The sequence below is a fragment of the Lycium ferocissimum genome, chromosome 4, assembly GCF_029784015.1.
Source record: "Lycium ferocissimum isolate CSIRO_LF1 chromosome 4, AGI_CSIRO_Lferr_CH_V1, whole genome shotgun sequence".
In the NCBI taxonomy this organism is placed as follows: Eukaryota; Viridiplantae; Streptophyta; class Magnoliopsida; order Solanales; family Solanaceae; genus Lycium; species Lycium ferocissimum.
This window is the reverse complement of record NC_081345.1, coordinates 30853860-30871530: the sequence shown is the minus strand read 5'-3', so window position 1 is coordinate 30871530 and position 17671 is coordinate 30853860. Positions and strand designations below refer to the sequence as shown.

The following is a 17671-nucleotide window of genomic DNA, read 5'->3' as shown; positions in this document are numbered from 1 at the left end:
CTGAAGGACTTATACTAGTAAGTCTTGTTGTTTGAAGGACTTATATTAATAAGTCTCGTTTTTTTTGATGTTTCACACCATGTGCTTATTACCCGCTGCGGAGCTCAACTAATCTTGACTTTTCGCCGGAAAGTCCACTTTGAAGGGTAAATTACGTACCAAAGATGATTCTATTATTAGGACTCAAATTTTTGAACTCAAGACGTTTAATTAAGAACGCAAGGTACTTATCGCCTGCCACAATCTTTGATGGTATATCTTGATTTGATTAGATGGTAATTGAACTTTGAGAGTGACAAAGGAGGAAAGGTGTTGTTAAGTGAGTGTAAACAAAGTCTCACATGGAAATTAGATAGGAAAAAAGGTTATATATAAGGTGTTGAATATTCTTAATGGTGCGAGACTTTTTGGTAAAATCGTGTGAACTTGGCCAAAGCACACAATATCATCATGAAAAAATATCTTTAAGTTGTTTTCGCCCAACAATTCTAAGCTAATTATAAATACTCCAATTCATTCTTTTCAAGAATTGACCAGAAGTTGGATCATACCTTTTGAAATACTTGCACATATGAGGCCCAAGAAATTTTTCTTCGCCATCAGTCACGGCTTAGAAGAGGGTCTATTATGGACTTCTTGGCAACACTGGCAGAGATATTTGCTGTCAGCTTCCAGATAAAATAAGGGATAATTTATAATCAAATTCTAATTAGATAATTATCGTCTGATCTAAAGTCCTGTTTTGGGTGGAACACTTTCCTATATGATTCCTAACAAATTCATAATTTTCCTCGTCAGCCACCTAGGTTGCTGGACTTCGTTTACTTTTATTTCAAAGTTAATGGGTTAAGGATCAAAAACATACCTCAAGTATGACTTCTTCTTTTTTAAAACTAGTGTGTATCGCTTGATCTTGTCGGTATCGAATAAGCTAATCATAGAAAATTATTTGCTTATTTGTTAGATAAAATAAAAAATTATCATATATCACTGACATATTTAAAATTAATAAATTTTTGAATTATTAAATTAGAATTTTACTTATTTGAACACATTAGATTATATTAATCTAACGAAAGTTAATTATCATCTTGTGATGATTAACCTTGTTCATTACACAATCCTGATTAATTATTGTTATATGACATATAAAAAATCATCTGATTATATAAAAAAAAAAGTTTTATTTTATATAATTTATTGTAACTGTTAGAAATATTGTATTACAATTCAAGCACTGCAGTTATAAATTTGCATTTGGAATTGAGCTGTAGAAAGGAAGCAGATTATATGCTATTCACTAAATACACTAAACTAAAATCAGATGATAGCTAAATCTCAGTAAAAGAATAGAGGGTGACCGCATGTTAAACTCATTTTTCCACAACATAATGTCTAATCACAAAAAACAAAACATTAGTTTGGCTAAAATGAGTTTCTAGCGAGTCTTCCTTCAAAAAAAAAAAAAAAAAAACTATTCAAAATCGAAAATGTATTCAATCTTAAATAGTGGAGGAAAAAAGAGTAGGTTTATCAATAAATGATTTACTTTTCAATTCAAATTCAAATTACGGATAAACTCATAAAGAATTTAAAAGATATTCATCTTCAATTAAAATTCCAACTCAAATTTAAATTGCATATAAGTAAGATAAAAAAAGAAAAATATATTTATCTTCAATTAAAAGGAACAAAAGTTACTTTTAAATTAAATTCAAATTGATATAAGTACAATAATGATGAATAATTTAAAAAGATTTAAATTTGCAATTTAAATTCACAAAAGATTTATTTCTCAGCTCAAACTTAGATAGCAAATAAGAGATAGAAAACAAACAGATAAGATTAACAAAAATTTCAATTTGCAAATACAATATAGTAAACGGCTTAGATTTTAGAACGAGCTTGATATACTTTGACTTCGGATAATATCTTAATTTTTTTTTTTTAATTTACATTCATCTAGTAATAAACCACCAATTCTAGAAGTATACGTAAATATTACTCAATTTATTCTCTCTAAGACAATTGTGCAAATTATGTTGGAGATACTATTTGGATGGATTTAAATCAAATCAAAATACTCGTATGTCTTATAGTTAGACAGTAGCTTCATGTAAGTAATAATTTTTACAAAAAATTTGATTAAATAACATATATGATTTATGTGATGCCTAACACACACACACACAAACACATATTATTACATTATTAATATTAATTTTGAATTATTATTAAATGATGGTTTGAAAAAAAAGTAACGCAAAAAGAAAAAAGATATAAACATCCAAATTTTTTGAATTTGAATGAAACACTCTATTGAAAACTGATTCTTTTTCCTATCTATTCAAACTCATCTTTTAAACAATGATCATTATCTTTCTCCACTCTTCCGTATCATTGTCCATTATATTAATTATGTCTTTCCGTTGAAAGACCAACTTAACTATGAAGTGTGAATTTTCTCCACTCTATTTATTTTGTCTTTACCTTTTTTCCTTATTTATAAAATATCATTAATTGGCTTATTGAAATACATTTGATGCTTACAGTAAATATTTTGAATTGCTTAAGATTAAATTTTCAATCACATAGCTCAAGCAAATATTTATTTAGTTATAAACGTAAAAGCCATAAAATTGGTATTTATTTCTATCACAATTGTCTCCATATCCGTGAAAATATATATTTACGTATTCTACTATACCAGTAGCAAAAAAAAAACAAAAAAAAAACAGAATTTCATTGGTTAATACATAATTGTTTTTAAAGAGATAGTTTGAATTTGAAAAGTCCTAAAATTACGATGCTAATGATAAAGATGAGTAGTTGTTTTAGGTAATTATGCTAGCTTTATATTAAAAAATTAAAACTTTATTTTCAGTTATAAAATTAATTCATCAATTAAGGAATTTGATAATAATTATAAAAACCTTTGTCCTAATTCTCATTAACTTTGTCTTAAAATTGCCAAGTATTAGCTTGTCAAACCACATTATTTGTACCTCTCCTTTTATATATCTTAGTATTCGTAAAACCGCGATGCGCGAACGGCATTAAAGAATATTATTCTTAAGCATTTTAGATTGCGATATTTTGTTCGAAATGTTAATTCACAACACCTTAAAAAGCTTAACTACCATATTGTTTCTCCATGAAATGTATCCCCCACCCCCTCCCTCCACCCCCCAATAATCAAATCTATATGAAAATAAAGACAATGAATCATATAACTAACTATCAAATAACTTTTATGTTCTGTATATTTTTTATTACATTGTTTACTATTTTAAGTTATTAAATTAATAATATAAATTTTGATGAACTACACATATATATATATATATATATATGTCTGCTCAAGCTTTTTATTTTTTGAATATTTATTCTATTGTTCACATCTCTTCAATTATGAATAATTATATCTACCCTCTTTCTACACTTTTTTCTATTGGAATTCTTTTCTCCATTTAGGATTTCTAACCATAGTCGAAATAAATATTTAAACTAAACTATGACTTTGAGTTCAATCCAGATATGAATGTAGAAGTTATTTTAATGTTTTATCGTAAATCTATTGATATTATTACTGATCTAAAGTCCTGTTTTGGCTGGAACACTTTCCTATATGATTCCTAACAAATTCATAATTTTCCTCGTCAGCCACCTAGGTTGCTGGACTTCGTTTACTTTTATTTCAAAGTTAATGGGTCAAGGATCAAAAACATACCTCAAGTATGACTTCTTCTTTTTTTAAATTTTCTATCTGAACTGTGTGAGAGTTTCTATTTAAACTATCTCCAACTAATTTGCAAAACACGCCTCTCTATCGATTTATTCACCTTACAAATCATTTTTAATGAGGTGTGTTTTGCTTAGTGGATTGTTCGGAAAAAAAAAAAATAGTTTAGGTGGGAAACTCTCACTCATACCTGATAGTTCAAATAGAAAACTAAAACAAAAAAGTGAGTTTTTGACCATTGATATTTTTTCTTGTTTGGACTTGTGTCGCATGGAGAGAAAACAAAACAGAAGTGTAAATCAATTTTCAAACAAAAAAGAAATCACTAGTTGATGTTTAGATCGAGCTAAACAATTTAACTTTAGTAGTTAAACTAGCAAACTATGCTCGTATAATGTACGGAGTCAAAATTAATTTGATTATAATTTAGTTATTCTTTATGGTTTGTATATTTTGCGAAATTATTTTTAGTAGTGGTCTTGCCGTATTTTTTTTTCTTTAGTTTTGTTGTGTTCGCCCTCTTGGACACTTATATATATTCCTTTTATAGTAATATATATATTAGACATGTAGGCGAGTAATATGAAGGGAAGACTTCATTTATTAATTCAAAAAAACGTGAAAAGTCAAAAGTGAACAAGTAAAAGTGCACGGAGGAAATAAATGTGTCTGGAGAATTAAAATTGAAGTGCATACGTGTATACATTAGAAGAGAATAAATATTTACTACTATGACATATGTCCGCATGGGATAAAAAAGTAGTTGGTTAAAGTGTACAACCAAGTAATATGAGATGAAGGGAGTACTTCATTTATTAATTCTTAAAGAACATGAAAAGTCTATAATAATGTGGTCAAGTAATATGAGACGAAAGATTTCATTTATTAATTAATAAAGAACGTGAAAAGTCAGATAATAATGTGGTCAAGTAATATGAGACGAAGGATTTTTTTTATTAATTCTTAAAGAACGTGAAAAGTCATGATAATAACGTGGTCAAGATAAAGACTACTTCATTTATTAATTCTTAAATAATGTAAAAAGTCAAGTAATGTGGCTAAATAATATGAGACGGAGGGAGTGCTTCATTTATTAATTCTTAAAGAACATGAAAAGTCAAAAGTGAACAAGTAAAAGTGCACGGAGGAAATAAATATGTGTTGGAAAATTAAAATTGAAGTGCATACATGTATACATATATATTCAAAAATGTGAAAAGTCAAAAGTGAAGAAGTAAAAGTGCACGGAGGAAATAAATATGTGTTGGAGAATTAAAATTGAAGTGCATACGTGTATATATGGAACAAGTAAAAGTGCACAGAGAAAATAAATATGTGTCGGAGAATTAAAATTGAAGTGCATACGTGTATACATGAGAAGAGAATAAATATTTAGTACTATGACATATGTTCACGTGAGATTTATTCATTCTTAAAGAACGTGAAAAGTCAAAAGTTTGAACAAGTAAAAGTGCACATAAATTTGTGTAGGAGAATTAAAAGAACTGCGTATACGTCTATACAAGAAGAATAAATATTTAGCAAGAACGTGAAAAGTCAAAAGTGAACAAGTAAAAGTGCATGGAGGAAATAAATGTGTCGAAAAATTAAATTGAAGTGCACACATCTATTGAAATAACTATTATACCCATATGTAAATATTCGAAAAACGTGAAAAGTCAAAAGTGAACAAGTAAAAGTGTACGGAGGAAATAAATATGTGTCGGAGAATTAAAATTGAAGTGCATACGTGTATACATATAAATATTCAATACTATGACATATGTCCATGTGGAATTTATTAATTCTTAAAGAACGTGAAAAGTCAAAAGTTAAAAGTGCGCGAGAGGAAATGAATTTGTATAGGAGAATTAAAATTGAATCCGTCTATATATGAGAAATGTAAGAACGTGAAAAGTCAAAGTGACTTTAAATGTAATTTTTTAAAATTGAAGTGCATACGTCTATATAGAGAATAAATATTAAGCACTACAAGCACTATAACGTATGTCCACGCGTGGGATAAAAAAGTAGTTGATTAGTGTCTGAATATAAATTTTACTTTTGGTAAGTATTAGGTTTCAGCGTGTAATTTGAAAGTTTTGGGCACAAGTAGTTATTGCGGTGTTGGTCCCTCTTAGCCACTTATATATAATAGAAAAGAAGTATATAATATAATATATATAATATAGAATAGAGTATAATAGAAATAGATGGGTACAACATGAAATACTCTATATACAATTTATTAATGCTATGTTGGTCCTCATTTGGCACTTATATATAATAGAAAAAATTAATATTTCCTCGATAGGTACATGGAAGGTGAAAATAGTGAACTAATTGATGACCAGCATGACCTCCCCTCTCTACGTTCTTTTTCCTTACGCGAATGATCAAAATGCTGCACTTTGTTTGGCAAATAAAACAAGACTAGTTCATTAGTTAAAAGAGAAATTCAATGACTTCTAATAAGCAAATTAGAACCAAGCAGGGGCGAATCCAGATATATAAAAATGGATCAACTTCCAACTAAAAAGATATTATGTATATACTCCAGTAAAATATATCAAATATTAACTAATAAAACACAATTATATTGAAGCAATGGCTAAGTGCTATCTTTATTTCTTAAAGTTGTGATCAAACCCTACTAAATGCATTTTTCTGAAAAAAATTTATCCTCTTGAAATCATTGGTCTGAACTAAGTAATAGCATTAGAAATTTTTCTGATATAGTCCATAATCACAATTACGTGTGGTAAGCAATTACTAATACGTATGAATAATTTAATTGCACGTTCAAGGAAATAAATTACAGGATGTATCTATCCATAGCGTATAAATAAAATGTAAGCGAAACATAAAGAGAAAGGTGGAACGCTCAAATTGACCGAAGCAATTAATGATCTCCGTTATTAAATATTCAAAATAGTAACAGAAAATACGATACAAAAGTAGATTTGCGCTCTTAGTGGATCTTGCAGAAAGAATAATATCTCAAAGTAAATTAAAAGTTATCAAAAATCTCACTCACTGTTTGCTTCTTTTTTTTTTCAATCACTTTGGTATAATAGGGTAAAATTAATTGATTATATATCAATTCTTAAATTATTAGTATACTTTGGTAAATTTTTCACATTATTTTTCTTTTTGTTATAAGTATTAGTCCGTTTGACTAAGCTTTTGAGAAGTAAAAATGTTTATATTTTTATTTTAAGAAATAATAACCTATATATAATATAAAGCTAGACATAGATATAAGTGAAATGATTTTCTTATAATTTTTTTCTTTCTTGGATGAAATATGATAATGAAAAATTCATCTCGTTTGAGCTCTAATTTTAAAATAAAGTATTGACTAAATTTATATTATAAAAAATATATATTATGATCTTTTACGACCGCGCGTAGAGCGGGCCAATACACTAGTTTTAGATAATTGAGATGTTTGACCAGTGCTTTTGAGTAATATCCATTTTTTTTCTAGCTCAGAAAAAATAGTACTCCCTCTATCCCAAAATAAATGTCGTTTTTAACTCTTTTAACGTCCATTAAGAAAAACACTAAATAGCGGGTATAGTTTACTAGGTTAACCATATTTATCACATGTTGTATAGAATTGAGCAATCTAATACTCCCTCCGGATAAAAAAAATGTGTTCACTTAGCCTTTTTTTCTTGAGTCAAAGAGAGTCCACTTATCAAATCAAGAGAGAATTAACCTTATTTTTCTAGATTTACCCCTATGAAGTATTATGTGATCAAATCCCAATACCTATTTAATTAGGGGCAGTTTAGTCAAATTAATTATTTTTATCTAGGAGTTAGTATTTTCTTAAGGTAAATATTTTCTTAAGGGGTGTGCAAATGACTAAGTGGACACTCTTTTTTATCCGGAGGAAGTAGAGGACTACTTTTTTAATGTTCAAGGGCATAATAATTAAAACCACTTGCAACATTAATCTTGAATTCCTAAAGTGACAATTATATTGTGATAAATTTTTTAAGCTAAAGCGACACTTATTTTGAAAAGGATGGAGTAGCTTTTTCTCAAAAACACTTTTAAAACATTAGGCAAACATAAAAATTGCTGCTTAATATTAACAAAATGTTATTCTTCATAAATACTTTTCCAACAAGCGCTTCTGATAAAAATCATTTTGAAAATAAAATTATTTTTAATCCGCAAGGGTGGCTCAGTTGGTTGATCATGCGACTTCCATAATGGAGGAGGTCTCACGCTCGAAACCTCTGTATACCACAGCAGGGATTTGCTTTCTGGTCGAGCTTGTCGCACGAGGCTTGCCTAGTGGTAATTATCTTTCCTATGTGATTTACGGGCTATTGCATAGAAGTAGGATTTTTTTTTTTTGCATGGATTGTCCTTCGGAGGCACTGGCCTTTAATTTTTACCATTGGCTTAAAAAAGTGATTGAAAATACCCTGAGGTTCTGGGTTCGAATTTCGCTCGGTCAAAAAAAAGAAAAAATTGCAAGGCAAAGGTTGGATTTGCAATGCGAGAAGGGCATGATAATAGCCTATTGGGGGCAAACTCCGCCTTATGGAGAGAGGAAACTCTTGACCTTATGAGAGAGTTTCATGCAAATGTAAAATAAATAAGCTCATTGCGATTTTTTTTTTCTTTTCTTTGATTTCCTTCGAACTCGAAACCAAAAGTTTTTGGGAGAAGGGCAAAAATTGAAAACCAGCAAATTTGAGGGGCAAAAATTAAAGAGCACCCCTGAATAAGGAAAATCGTCCAAATTGCCCACTTTACCCTGTGCGCACCCAGCTAACGGCTGCACGTTCCTTGTCATAAAAAAAGAAGAAGGAAAAGATGCAAATATACCCCTCAACTTTATGATTAGAGCAGATATACCTAGGGGTGGGCATGGTACGGTATTTGAAAGTTTGATATGGTAATTTCGATTTTCGGTTTCTAAAAATACTATACCATTACCATACCAAATTAATTCGGTATGGTTCGGTATTTTTAAGTTCGGTTTCGGTATTTTGTGGTACGGTAAATCGGTATCATAGTTTGTTCGACTTCGACTTACATACATTCATATCGTAGAGAATTATTACTTCGGCTAGTCAAAAAATGTCTCAATTATATTGTACTAACACCTTACACATGCAAAAATATTCAAAAGAAAAAACAAACAATCCCCTTCATAATTCAATTACACAAAAAAGACATTTAACTCAAGATAGATTTGACAAAGTTCCAAAGTTTAAGCAATTAGTTTTCTAATAATACTAGTTTATATATTTGTTAGTATTATAATACTAAGATAATTGTATATGTAACCATATATATTTGTTAGTATTATAATACTAAGATATATGAATTGTACATGTAACCATATACTTCGGTATGGTATTCGGTACTTCGGTATTTTTTTTATGAATATCAAATACCGTACCAAATACCTAACTTTTGTAAAATGCATACCAAATACCGTATCAAATACCATAATACCCAAACCGCGGCATAAAAAATTTCATTTTGGTATAGTAATCGGTATCTATCATACCATGCCCGCCCCTAGATATACCCCTCATTACAAAAGTGGTATATATATACCCCGTCGTTACAAAATTGTGCAAATATATTCTTTTCACTGACGGGATTTTTTTTAAAATCATTTTGGTTATTTTTTAATTAAAAAAAATGTCACGTGACTTTAAAAAAGAGTCTACCTATTTTTTTTAGTAGACATTTTTCTAAAGCCACATGTTAATTTTTTTCTGGTGTGTCGGGTCTGGTTCATTTAAAAAAATATCTCCGTGACTTTAAAAAAATAAGTCTACTCATTTTTTTAAACGTATCATCTCACCGAAAAAAATACCATGTAGCTTTAGAAAAGTATGTCTACTTAAAAAGATGGGTAGACTTTTTTTAAAATCACGTGCATTTTTTTTTAATTAAAAAATAAGCTAAATGATTTAAAAAAAATCCGTTAGCAAAAACTGTATATTTGTATCATTATATAACAACAGGATATATTTACACTTTTGGGAAAAAAAAAAAAAAGAGCCAAAATGTCTATATGTGAGGATAAAAAGACGAGGAAAAATCAATTTTTAGCATATTTACCGTCTGGTGGGAGTGAATTCTGTGATTTTCAATAGAGGGGTGAAAGTGAAATTCCAGTCGTACGTCAAAGTGGATATATTGCTCATTTTCCTTTACTCTTTCACAGCGAGCGTTGACACTCCTTCACTCTGCGCCGCCTCGCTGTTCATAGCCTAGGTCAGTCTAAAATGGTTGCCCATCTCTTTTTTCAATCTCCCTTTTCTCTGTTATGGCTACATTATATTGGATTTCTAACTTTATCTAATTTCATATGTTAATGGGGTTTCTTGTGTTACATTGCGTCAAGCCTTATCATATGTCTCACTTTGCCTGATGTACGGTTATATAGCTCACTGAGTTTATTATGTTGTTTTAGCGTATACCCAAATCCATGTCTTTCATTCTTGTCATGATTTTTTTCTCTAAGTCTTATGCCTGTTTATGGACAAAGGTTAAAACTTTTGATATAGCACCATCTTAAAACTACTTTTTTCGGGCATTATTACGATTCAGGTTATTGCAGCTAGTAGCTTCTGTTTTTCATATGTTTGCGGGTTCTTATGTAATTGAGTAATTGATAGTGTTGAAATTCAGATTATTGTAGCTAGCAGCTTCTGTTTTTCATATGTGTATGCAAGTTCTAATATGATTGAGTAATTGATAGTGTTGAAATAGTTTAAAGGCTGATCTGGATGAAAATTTTTGATGCATCCAGTAAAAAAGGGTGCAAAACTTTCATATTCTTAAATTGATTGATCAATCACAAGAAGAAGAAATAGATGATAATCGTATGCTTCTGCAAGTTGATCTTTGTTGAGATTTATCAGTTTTTGCCCTGTTTTGTTGTTAAAATAGTACCCTGGCAATTTGGAGGGAGCATTCTTAGCTGTCGTTTGAGGTGTTTGCTGCCATGGCTAGTAAAGATTCAGATAGTAAGTAATTATCTCGATTGCTTTTAACACAAGTTTGCTGTTCTCACGCTTCAATTTTTTCAGTCTGCACTTTGTCTAATATTATCCCTCTTGTCCTTTGTTTAGAGGGAAAAAAGAAAGAAGTCAAAGTCAAGAAAGAGGTAGTTCATGGAAAAAAGAAAGAAGTCAAGAAAGAGACAGGTCTTGGTCTCTCTTACAAGAAAGAGGAGAACTTCGGGGAGTGGTATTCTGAGGTAAGCTTGAAATATTCAATTATTAGAGATGTTAAATGTATCAAGGTGTTTCTGAATCTGAGGTTATTTTGCTTTGTGCAAAAAAAGAGTTGGAACGAGTTCCCAGACACTTTTAGCTTCTTCTTTCTTTAATTCCTTTGTCTGGTGTTTTAGGTCTTCTTATCCAAGAGTACACTTTAATCTTGCTATAAAGAGGCTCCAAAGCTTATTCTTGCCTTTTAAACTTCTTTATATCAGAAGAACCATACTATCCTGCATTCCTTGAACCAATGAAGTTGTGTAGGTGGTAATTAGTATTATACATTGGAATTCTTCCCCCCTCGTCATTAGCCAGTTAGGATGTTATTCTTCGTCGCTCAGCCATCAAATGGTATATAATTAACATTATATTTACTTATAACTACACTGAACCACCTATGTATTCGATGGTTGGCGCTGTCCTGACACTGATGAGTATCAAATTGGCCTTCATTAATGGTACTTTGCTAGGGTCTGCAGTGCTTTTCTGTTGGTTGTATATCCTTTATCCTTTAGTTTACATGTCAAGACTTTTGCTTCCTGCTTCATTTAGATGTGAAATGAAACATAATCTTGTCATAGTAATTATATCTTCTATGTTCAAGTTAGTGTTGGAAGACTTATACCATCTTATTTTGACACAAGGTAGCTGGACAACGGGATGGCAAGTTTGATCTTCCGAATCCTTTTTTTTTTTTTTTTTTGATTGTTAGCTTAAGGTTCCAAATCTTTGGGGCCATTGTGTGGAACTTTAGTACAGTAAACCTTGTGGCCAAGTGAACTATCACATGTAAAAGTTGTAGAACTAAGTTTTATGGGTCTCAGTGAAAACGGTGCGAACAACATATACAAATTTTGTGATATAAATATTGCTAAACATAGTGGGAGGAAAACCATGAGTTCTCATGTTCTAATCCTAGTAGAGACAAAAATGCTAGTAGTTGATTCTTCTAGATCTGCCGAAGATTTGGTGAGCAGAGTTACTCGGTGCCTGTGCTGGCGGGAGGTAGCAAGTTCCGGTGGAATAGTTGAGGAGTGTGCAAGCTGGCCCAAATAAAACTGTCGAGGAAAAAAGGCTAAACATAATGAAAATACACATGAATCATAATCATCAAAACTTGTAGACTGGAATGAAAAACTGGAATCCACCATCTCGTTGGGTTGGAAAGAGCACAGATCTTTAAGAAATTCTTTCAGGAATTCTGTTATCTTATGCTGTACCGCTTCTTTTTTGCTTTCATGTTTTCTGTGTGAGATTGGCAGGTAATAAGCCTATTTTATACAGCACTTTTTTTTGTGATAAGGAGCTTACAAGTTACAGCCTACCTATTTTATACTAATAATACTCAAAAGTTGAAATTCCTGGCTCCCTTTATATATATCAGAATGCCTCTATTGCCAAATGAGTTTTGCTGGATACAAATGAAGTCATAATGAGAAAATGCTGAGTAGCAAAAGGAAATTTATGACACGGGGAACATAATACTTCGTTATGTTTTAACCTGCCTGTATCTCCAGCTTTTTAGAAAATTTAATGTGCTTTACCAGACAAGTAGTATAATCGAAAGCTCAATTTCATATACGCCTTCAACTGCCAGTGACTTTGGTATTTGTCTGCTCATTAGCATTATGCATTTGTTAAGATTCCTGCTTTTTCTGTGTACTTCCTCTCTTATCGCATTTGCAAGTTCCTTCTTATCACATATCTTTTTTTTTTTTTTTGGTAAAGCTTCTTATCACATATCATGATATTGACTTCTCCTTAACTAATAAATGTAGGTGGTTGTTAGTGGTGAAATGATTGAGTACTATGACATTTCTGGCTGTTATATCTTACGGCCATGGGCAATGTCCATCTGGGAGATATTGCAGGTAAGTTTGCTCCTTAAAATGATTGTTTGTTCTCGGGCTAATTCAGGATTGAATTCTTTTTTCATGTCAGCTATGTTGACAATTCTTTTGAAAAATAAAATTTTATCTACGTGATTGACCTCTTATTTTTGGACCAATTAAGGTCCCTTTTTTTTTTTTTTTTTTTTTTTTTTTTTTGATAATGGTAACATTCTATATATCCACAGGTATATTATACCATAAAAGTATAGTCCCCCAACCAAACTATTACAGATTATAGCAAAAAAGCGCCTTCCTATATTACTAGTTACATATTGTCTAAAACATCAAAGATGTCTTCTGTTTGCACTAGACATTCCTGCTTACACCAAAAATAATAAAGAGCTAAACAATTTTGGTCCATTGTCAACCCTTTTTATCATTAAATTTATAATGCATTCTTAATTCTTTGTTTGCAGACTTTTTTTGATGCCGAAATTAAGAAAATGAAGATAAAGAACTCCTACTTCCCACTTTTCGTGTCCCCTGCTGTTCTACAAAAGGAAAAGGACCACATAGAGGGATTTGCTCCTGAGGTGAGGCTTTACTCGTGTTTGGTAAACTCAAGTTTGTTTTCCTCCTGAAGCTCTGGGGAGGCTTTAAGTGCTTCTTTTGTACCTCAGTGTTTCGTTTCCATATTCTGCCCTTTCGTTTTCTGACATCTTGATTTGTGAAATTGGCTTATCGTCCAAATATATATAAGTTGTAACTGCCGCTCCTATTTGTCTTTCTTCAAGAATCAATAGTAAAAGGTGAAAAGGGATTTTCCATTTTCAATTGTCTCAAATCTCCTTCAAAGGCATATAGTTGGAAAGTTGTCACAAATTTGGGCAATATATAAATTCGTAGATGTAAGAGACTTCCTCTAGTACTGTTAATTTCAATAACGGTGACTTCAATCATGGTCTTCAGTTAGTAGCATCCTCTTAAGCAATCTAATATTGTATAGAATTTGTTCATCAATATTGTATAGAATTTGTTCATCAACTATGCTCTATAATCGGTTCTCTTAATTCTACAGGTTGCTTGGGTTACAAAATCTGGAGAGTCTGATCTGGAAGTGCCCATTGCGATTCGACCAACAAGTGAAACTGTGATGTATCCTTATTTCTCTAAGTGGATAAGGGGACATCGTGACTTGCCCTTGAGACTTAACCAGTGGTGCAACGTTGTGCGATGGGAGTTTAGCAACCCAACCCCCTTCATCAGGTTCGCTTTTCGAGTTTGTCTTTTTCTCCCATCTCTCATCAAAAAGTTGGTGTGCTGACTGCAAACATTTGTTTTGCAACTTATTTAAGTCTTTCTGGGGAGGATGGACCTAACTGTTATCTCCTTCCTTTTACTGCTTCTTATTTATAGTCATCTTATACATTATAAACATAAACCATCTATTCATTTGAGGTCTTCAAAGCTGTGTGTAACACTTTTTGCATGTGTTCCTTACTCAGGAGCCGTGAATTTCTTTGGCAAGAAGGACACACTGCTTTTGCAACTAAGGAGGAGTCAGATGCAGAGGTATTTGGTTATGTGTTAGAGTATTCAATTGAGTCATTTATCTCTTATAGACAAAACTGAATTTTTTCTGAAGCTTCTTTAATATTCTTTCCTGTTAATATTAATCATTAGTAAATGGTATTTGCTTTTTCTGTTTCGGATGGTGTGAAGAAGCATTAGAACTATAGTACTTGGAGATTGTTATCATCTACGTGCTCCCAACATCAGTGAAAATTCTTAATTGGTGTCTCTGATTTATGCGTCTTTTGTGCGCGGTGATTATCTTTTAATCTTGTCAATACCTGTCTAAGCAAATTCTGTAGTATTATAAGGGCTTTTGAGAGAATTGGTTGCTTGAAACTGAGGTGCCTTGATTTATCCTAAAAGGATCAAGAATTGACGTGTCAGAATCTATATTTACTTACTTTTTAGTAAGTGCTGATGTTCTGACGATCTTTTCAGGTTCTTGAAATCTTGGAGTTGTATAGACGTATATATGAAGAATTCTTAGCTGTTCCAGTAAGTAAGGGAAAGAAAAGTGAGCTTGAGAAGTTTGCTGGAGGACTCTATACGACTACAGTAGAGGTATAGAAGAAGATACTTTTGTCGACATTATTTGGCAGTTCCTTTTACTGATGGTTAAATTGTTCTTATCTGTCATTCTTTTACATGATTCATGGCTTTGTTTGCTAGGCTTTTATCCCTAATACTGGCCGTGGTGTCCAAGGTGCAACTTCACACTGTTTAGGCCAGAATTTTGCAAAAATGTTTGAGATAAATTTTGAAAATGAGAAGGGAGAGAAGGCTATGGTATGGCAGAATTCCTGGGCCTATACTACCAGAACGGTGAGCATTCCATGCTACTGAGCAACTCTGTATTGCGCATTTGATAACTTAGATGTCTAACTAACTCTCCCTTCTTTTTTTCCGGTGCTTTCACAGATTGGTGTGATGATCATGACTCATGGAGATGATAAAGGCCTGGTCTTACCTCCTAAAGTTGCAACAACACAAGTAATTGTTATTCCTGTGCCGTACAAGGATGCTAATACTCAAGGAATCTATGATGCCTGTGCTGCCACTGTTAAAAGCTTGAACGAATCAGGTATTCGTGCTGAGGCAGACTTCAGAGACAACTACTCGCCTGGCTGGAAATATTCTCACTGGGAAATGAAGGGGGTTCCTCTTAGGATTGAAATAGGACCAAAAGATCTTGCAAATAATCAGGTAAGAATTATAGTTTTTACTTTCTACCAAGTCAGTTTATGAAAACAAAAAGTAGTTTTGTTGTGTGCTATGGTGTTAAGCTTTTGTTTTATGAAAGCAGCCAAATAAAATGCTGACTTACGTTTTATGTTTCTTGACCCAAAGCTCTGAAATAACTTTTCCAGGTACGAGCTGTTCGACGTGACAATGGAACCAAAACTGATATTCCTGTGGCAAACTTAGCCGAACAAGTAAAAGGTGTGCTCGACTCTATCCAACAAAACCTATTTGAAACAGCAAAACAAAAGCGGGAAGCTTGTGTTCAGGTTGTAAAGACCTGGGATGAATTTGCAGAAGCACTGAGCCAAAAGAAATTGATCTTGGCTCCTTGGTGTGATGAGGAGGTAAAATCCTATCCAAATAGTTGCATGAGATGAATCTTTTAATTTCCTCCTCAGTTTTCTCTAAGTAGACTGGATCAGGCAAGTCTGATTTTGAAATGCCACATATTGGCAGGGTTGATTTATTAGTTTATCAAGAAATTCAATGGATTGCAATCATGACCCTTTAGCAACTCAATATCTACTGATTATATATAATATAGGCATTACTTAAGAAACCCTCTGGGGTTGGCCTGGTGGCAATTGACTTGAGCCTTGGGGTGCTCCCTTTCAAGGTCTCAAGTTCGAAACCCGCTGGGTGCAAACAATTTCTGAGGGCCATCGGACTGGGGAAACCCTGAATTACCCGTGGTGCACTTGCGGGAAACTCCTTGCCGAGGGCCTGTGCACCCCCGGGATTAGTCGGGGCTCAAAGAGACTCGGACACCCGGTGCTTAATCAAAAAAAATAAATATAGGCATTACTTAAGATTCCTGATCCCTGTTTAAAAGATATAGCAATAAGAAGACTCAGAACTAATGCTTATTGGTCAGATCTGATAACTAGTTTGCTTATGCTGATGGTCGAATATTCTTCTCTTTTGTGTAAAGGAGTTTAAAACTCTTTTAAGCTTTAACTAGAGTCACCTTAACAATCTTCAAGAAATCACTTCCATTCTTGATCGAAAAATACCCTCATCCATTATCCAAAACACTAATGAAAAATGGATGCTCCTATGTCTGGTTGGACAAATCATGCACTCACTTTTATGAAACAAGGGAAGATTGTGCTAGTTGCTGTTCATGTTTCAATACCTGAGTTGGTGAATAGACTATTTTGGCTACCCTGTTAAAAATGCCACCTTCTTTTCCCAGACAAAAAATAACGAAAAATGAGAATGAACTTAAACTAAGAAATCCTTCCAGAGCACTTTGTTTCATGGTGAGTGCAGGTTCTCCCTCTCTTGTGATAATAATATGAATTTGCATATTTGGTACCTTCTAATAGGATGTTGAGAAAGATGTAAAGACACGCACAAAAGGAGAGATGGGTGCAGCGAAGACTCTTTGTTCTCCATTTGACCAGCCTGAGCTGCCTGAAGGTACTATCTATTCTTGCTGTATGTATAACTATTACCTAAAGCGCATAAAAGTTAAAGTAATCATTACCAATGCAGCATATATGTGAACTTGTCGATTTTACTGGTTTTTTGGTGGTATTGTAATTTCAAACTGAATATTACTGTCATGATATATTTTTAATCATAATCTCCTGCTACATCGTAGGTACATTGTGCTTTGCCTCGGGTAAACCTGCTAAGAAATGGACATACTGGGGCCGCAGCTATTGATGATTCATTTTGATATCTTATATTTTTCTGCGATTTGGTGATTTAGAAATTGAATTCCAGAAGTTTTAATTGTAACATGAGTCTCTCTTACCAAGTGATCTTTGTTCTAGTTCCCTGGAATTTTTTATTAACTATCTATACAGAAATTTGTGTTGGATAATTTGTCAGTTGTTTCTTCTGCTGCACCCCCCCCCCCCCTTCTTCTTTTTCCCAATCTTAGACTATTGGATTTTGGTAGTTCACAAGTCAAAGAGCAACCATTGATGATTCATTTTGATATCTTATATTTTTCTGCGATTTGGTGATTTGGAAGTTGAATTCCAGAATTTTTAGTTGTAACA

At 32.3% G+C, this 17671-nt stretch overlaps 1 protein-coding gene across 1 annotated transcript; it reads left to right on the top strand.

Annotated features, from left to right (window-relative positions):
• Positions 1-9863: 9863 nt before the first annotated feature.
• Positions 9864-17490, top strand: LOC132052257 (proline--tRNA ligase, cytoplasmic). The gene is made up of 13 exons (XM_059443705.1): positions 9864-10003; positions 10682-10758; positions 10864-10991; positions 12789-12881; positions 13319-13435; positions 13921-14108; positions 14348-14414; positions 14856-14978; positions 15087-15239; positions 15336-15620; positions 15785-16003; positions 16988-17081; positions 17266-17490. The coding sequence occupies exons 2-13, from the start codon at positions 10737-10739 to the stop codon at positions 17328-17330; spliced, it is 1554 nt and encodes a 517-aa protein (XP_059299688.1). The 5' UTR covers positions 9864-10003; positions 10682-10736; the 3' UTR covers positions 17331-17490.
• The last annotated feature ends 181 nt before the right edge of the window (positions 17491-17671 follow it).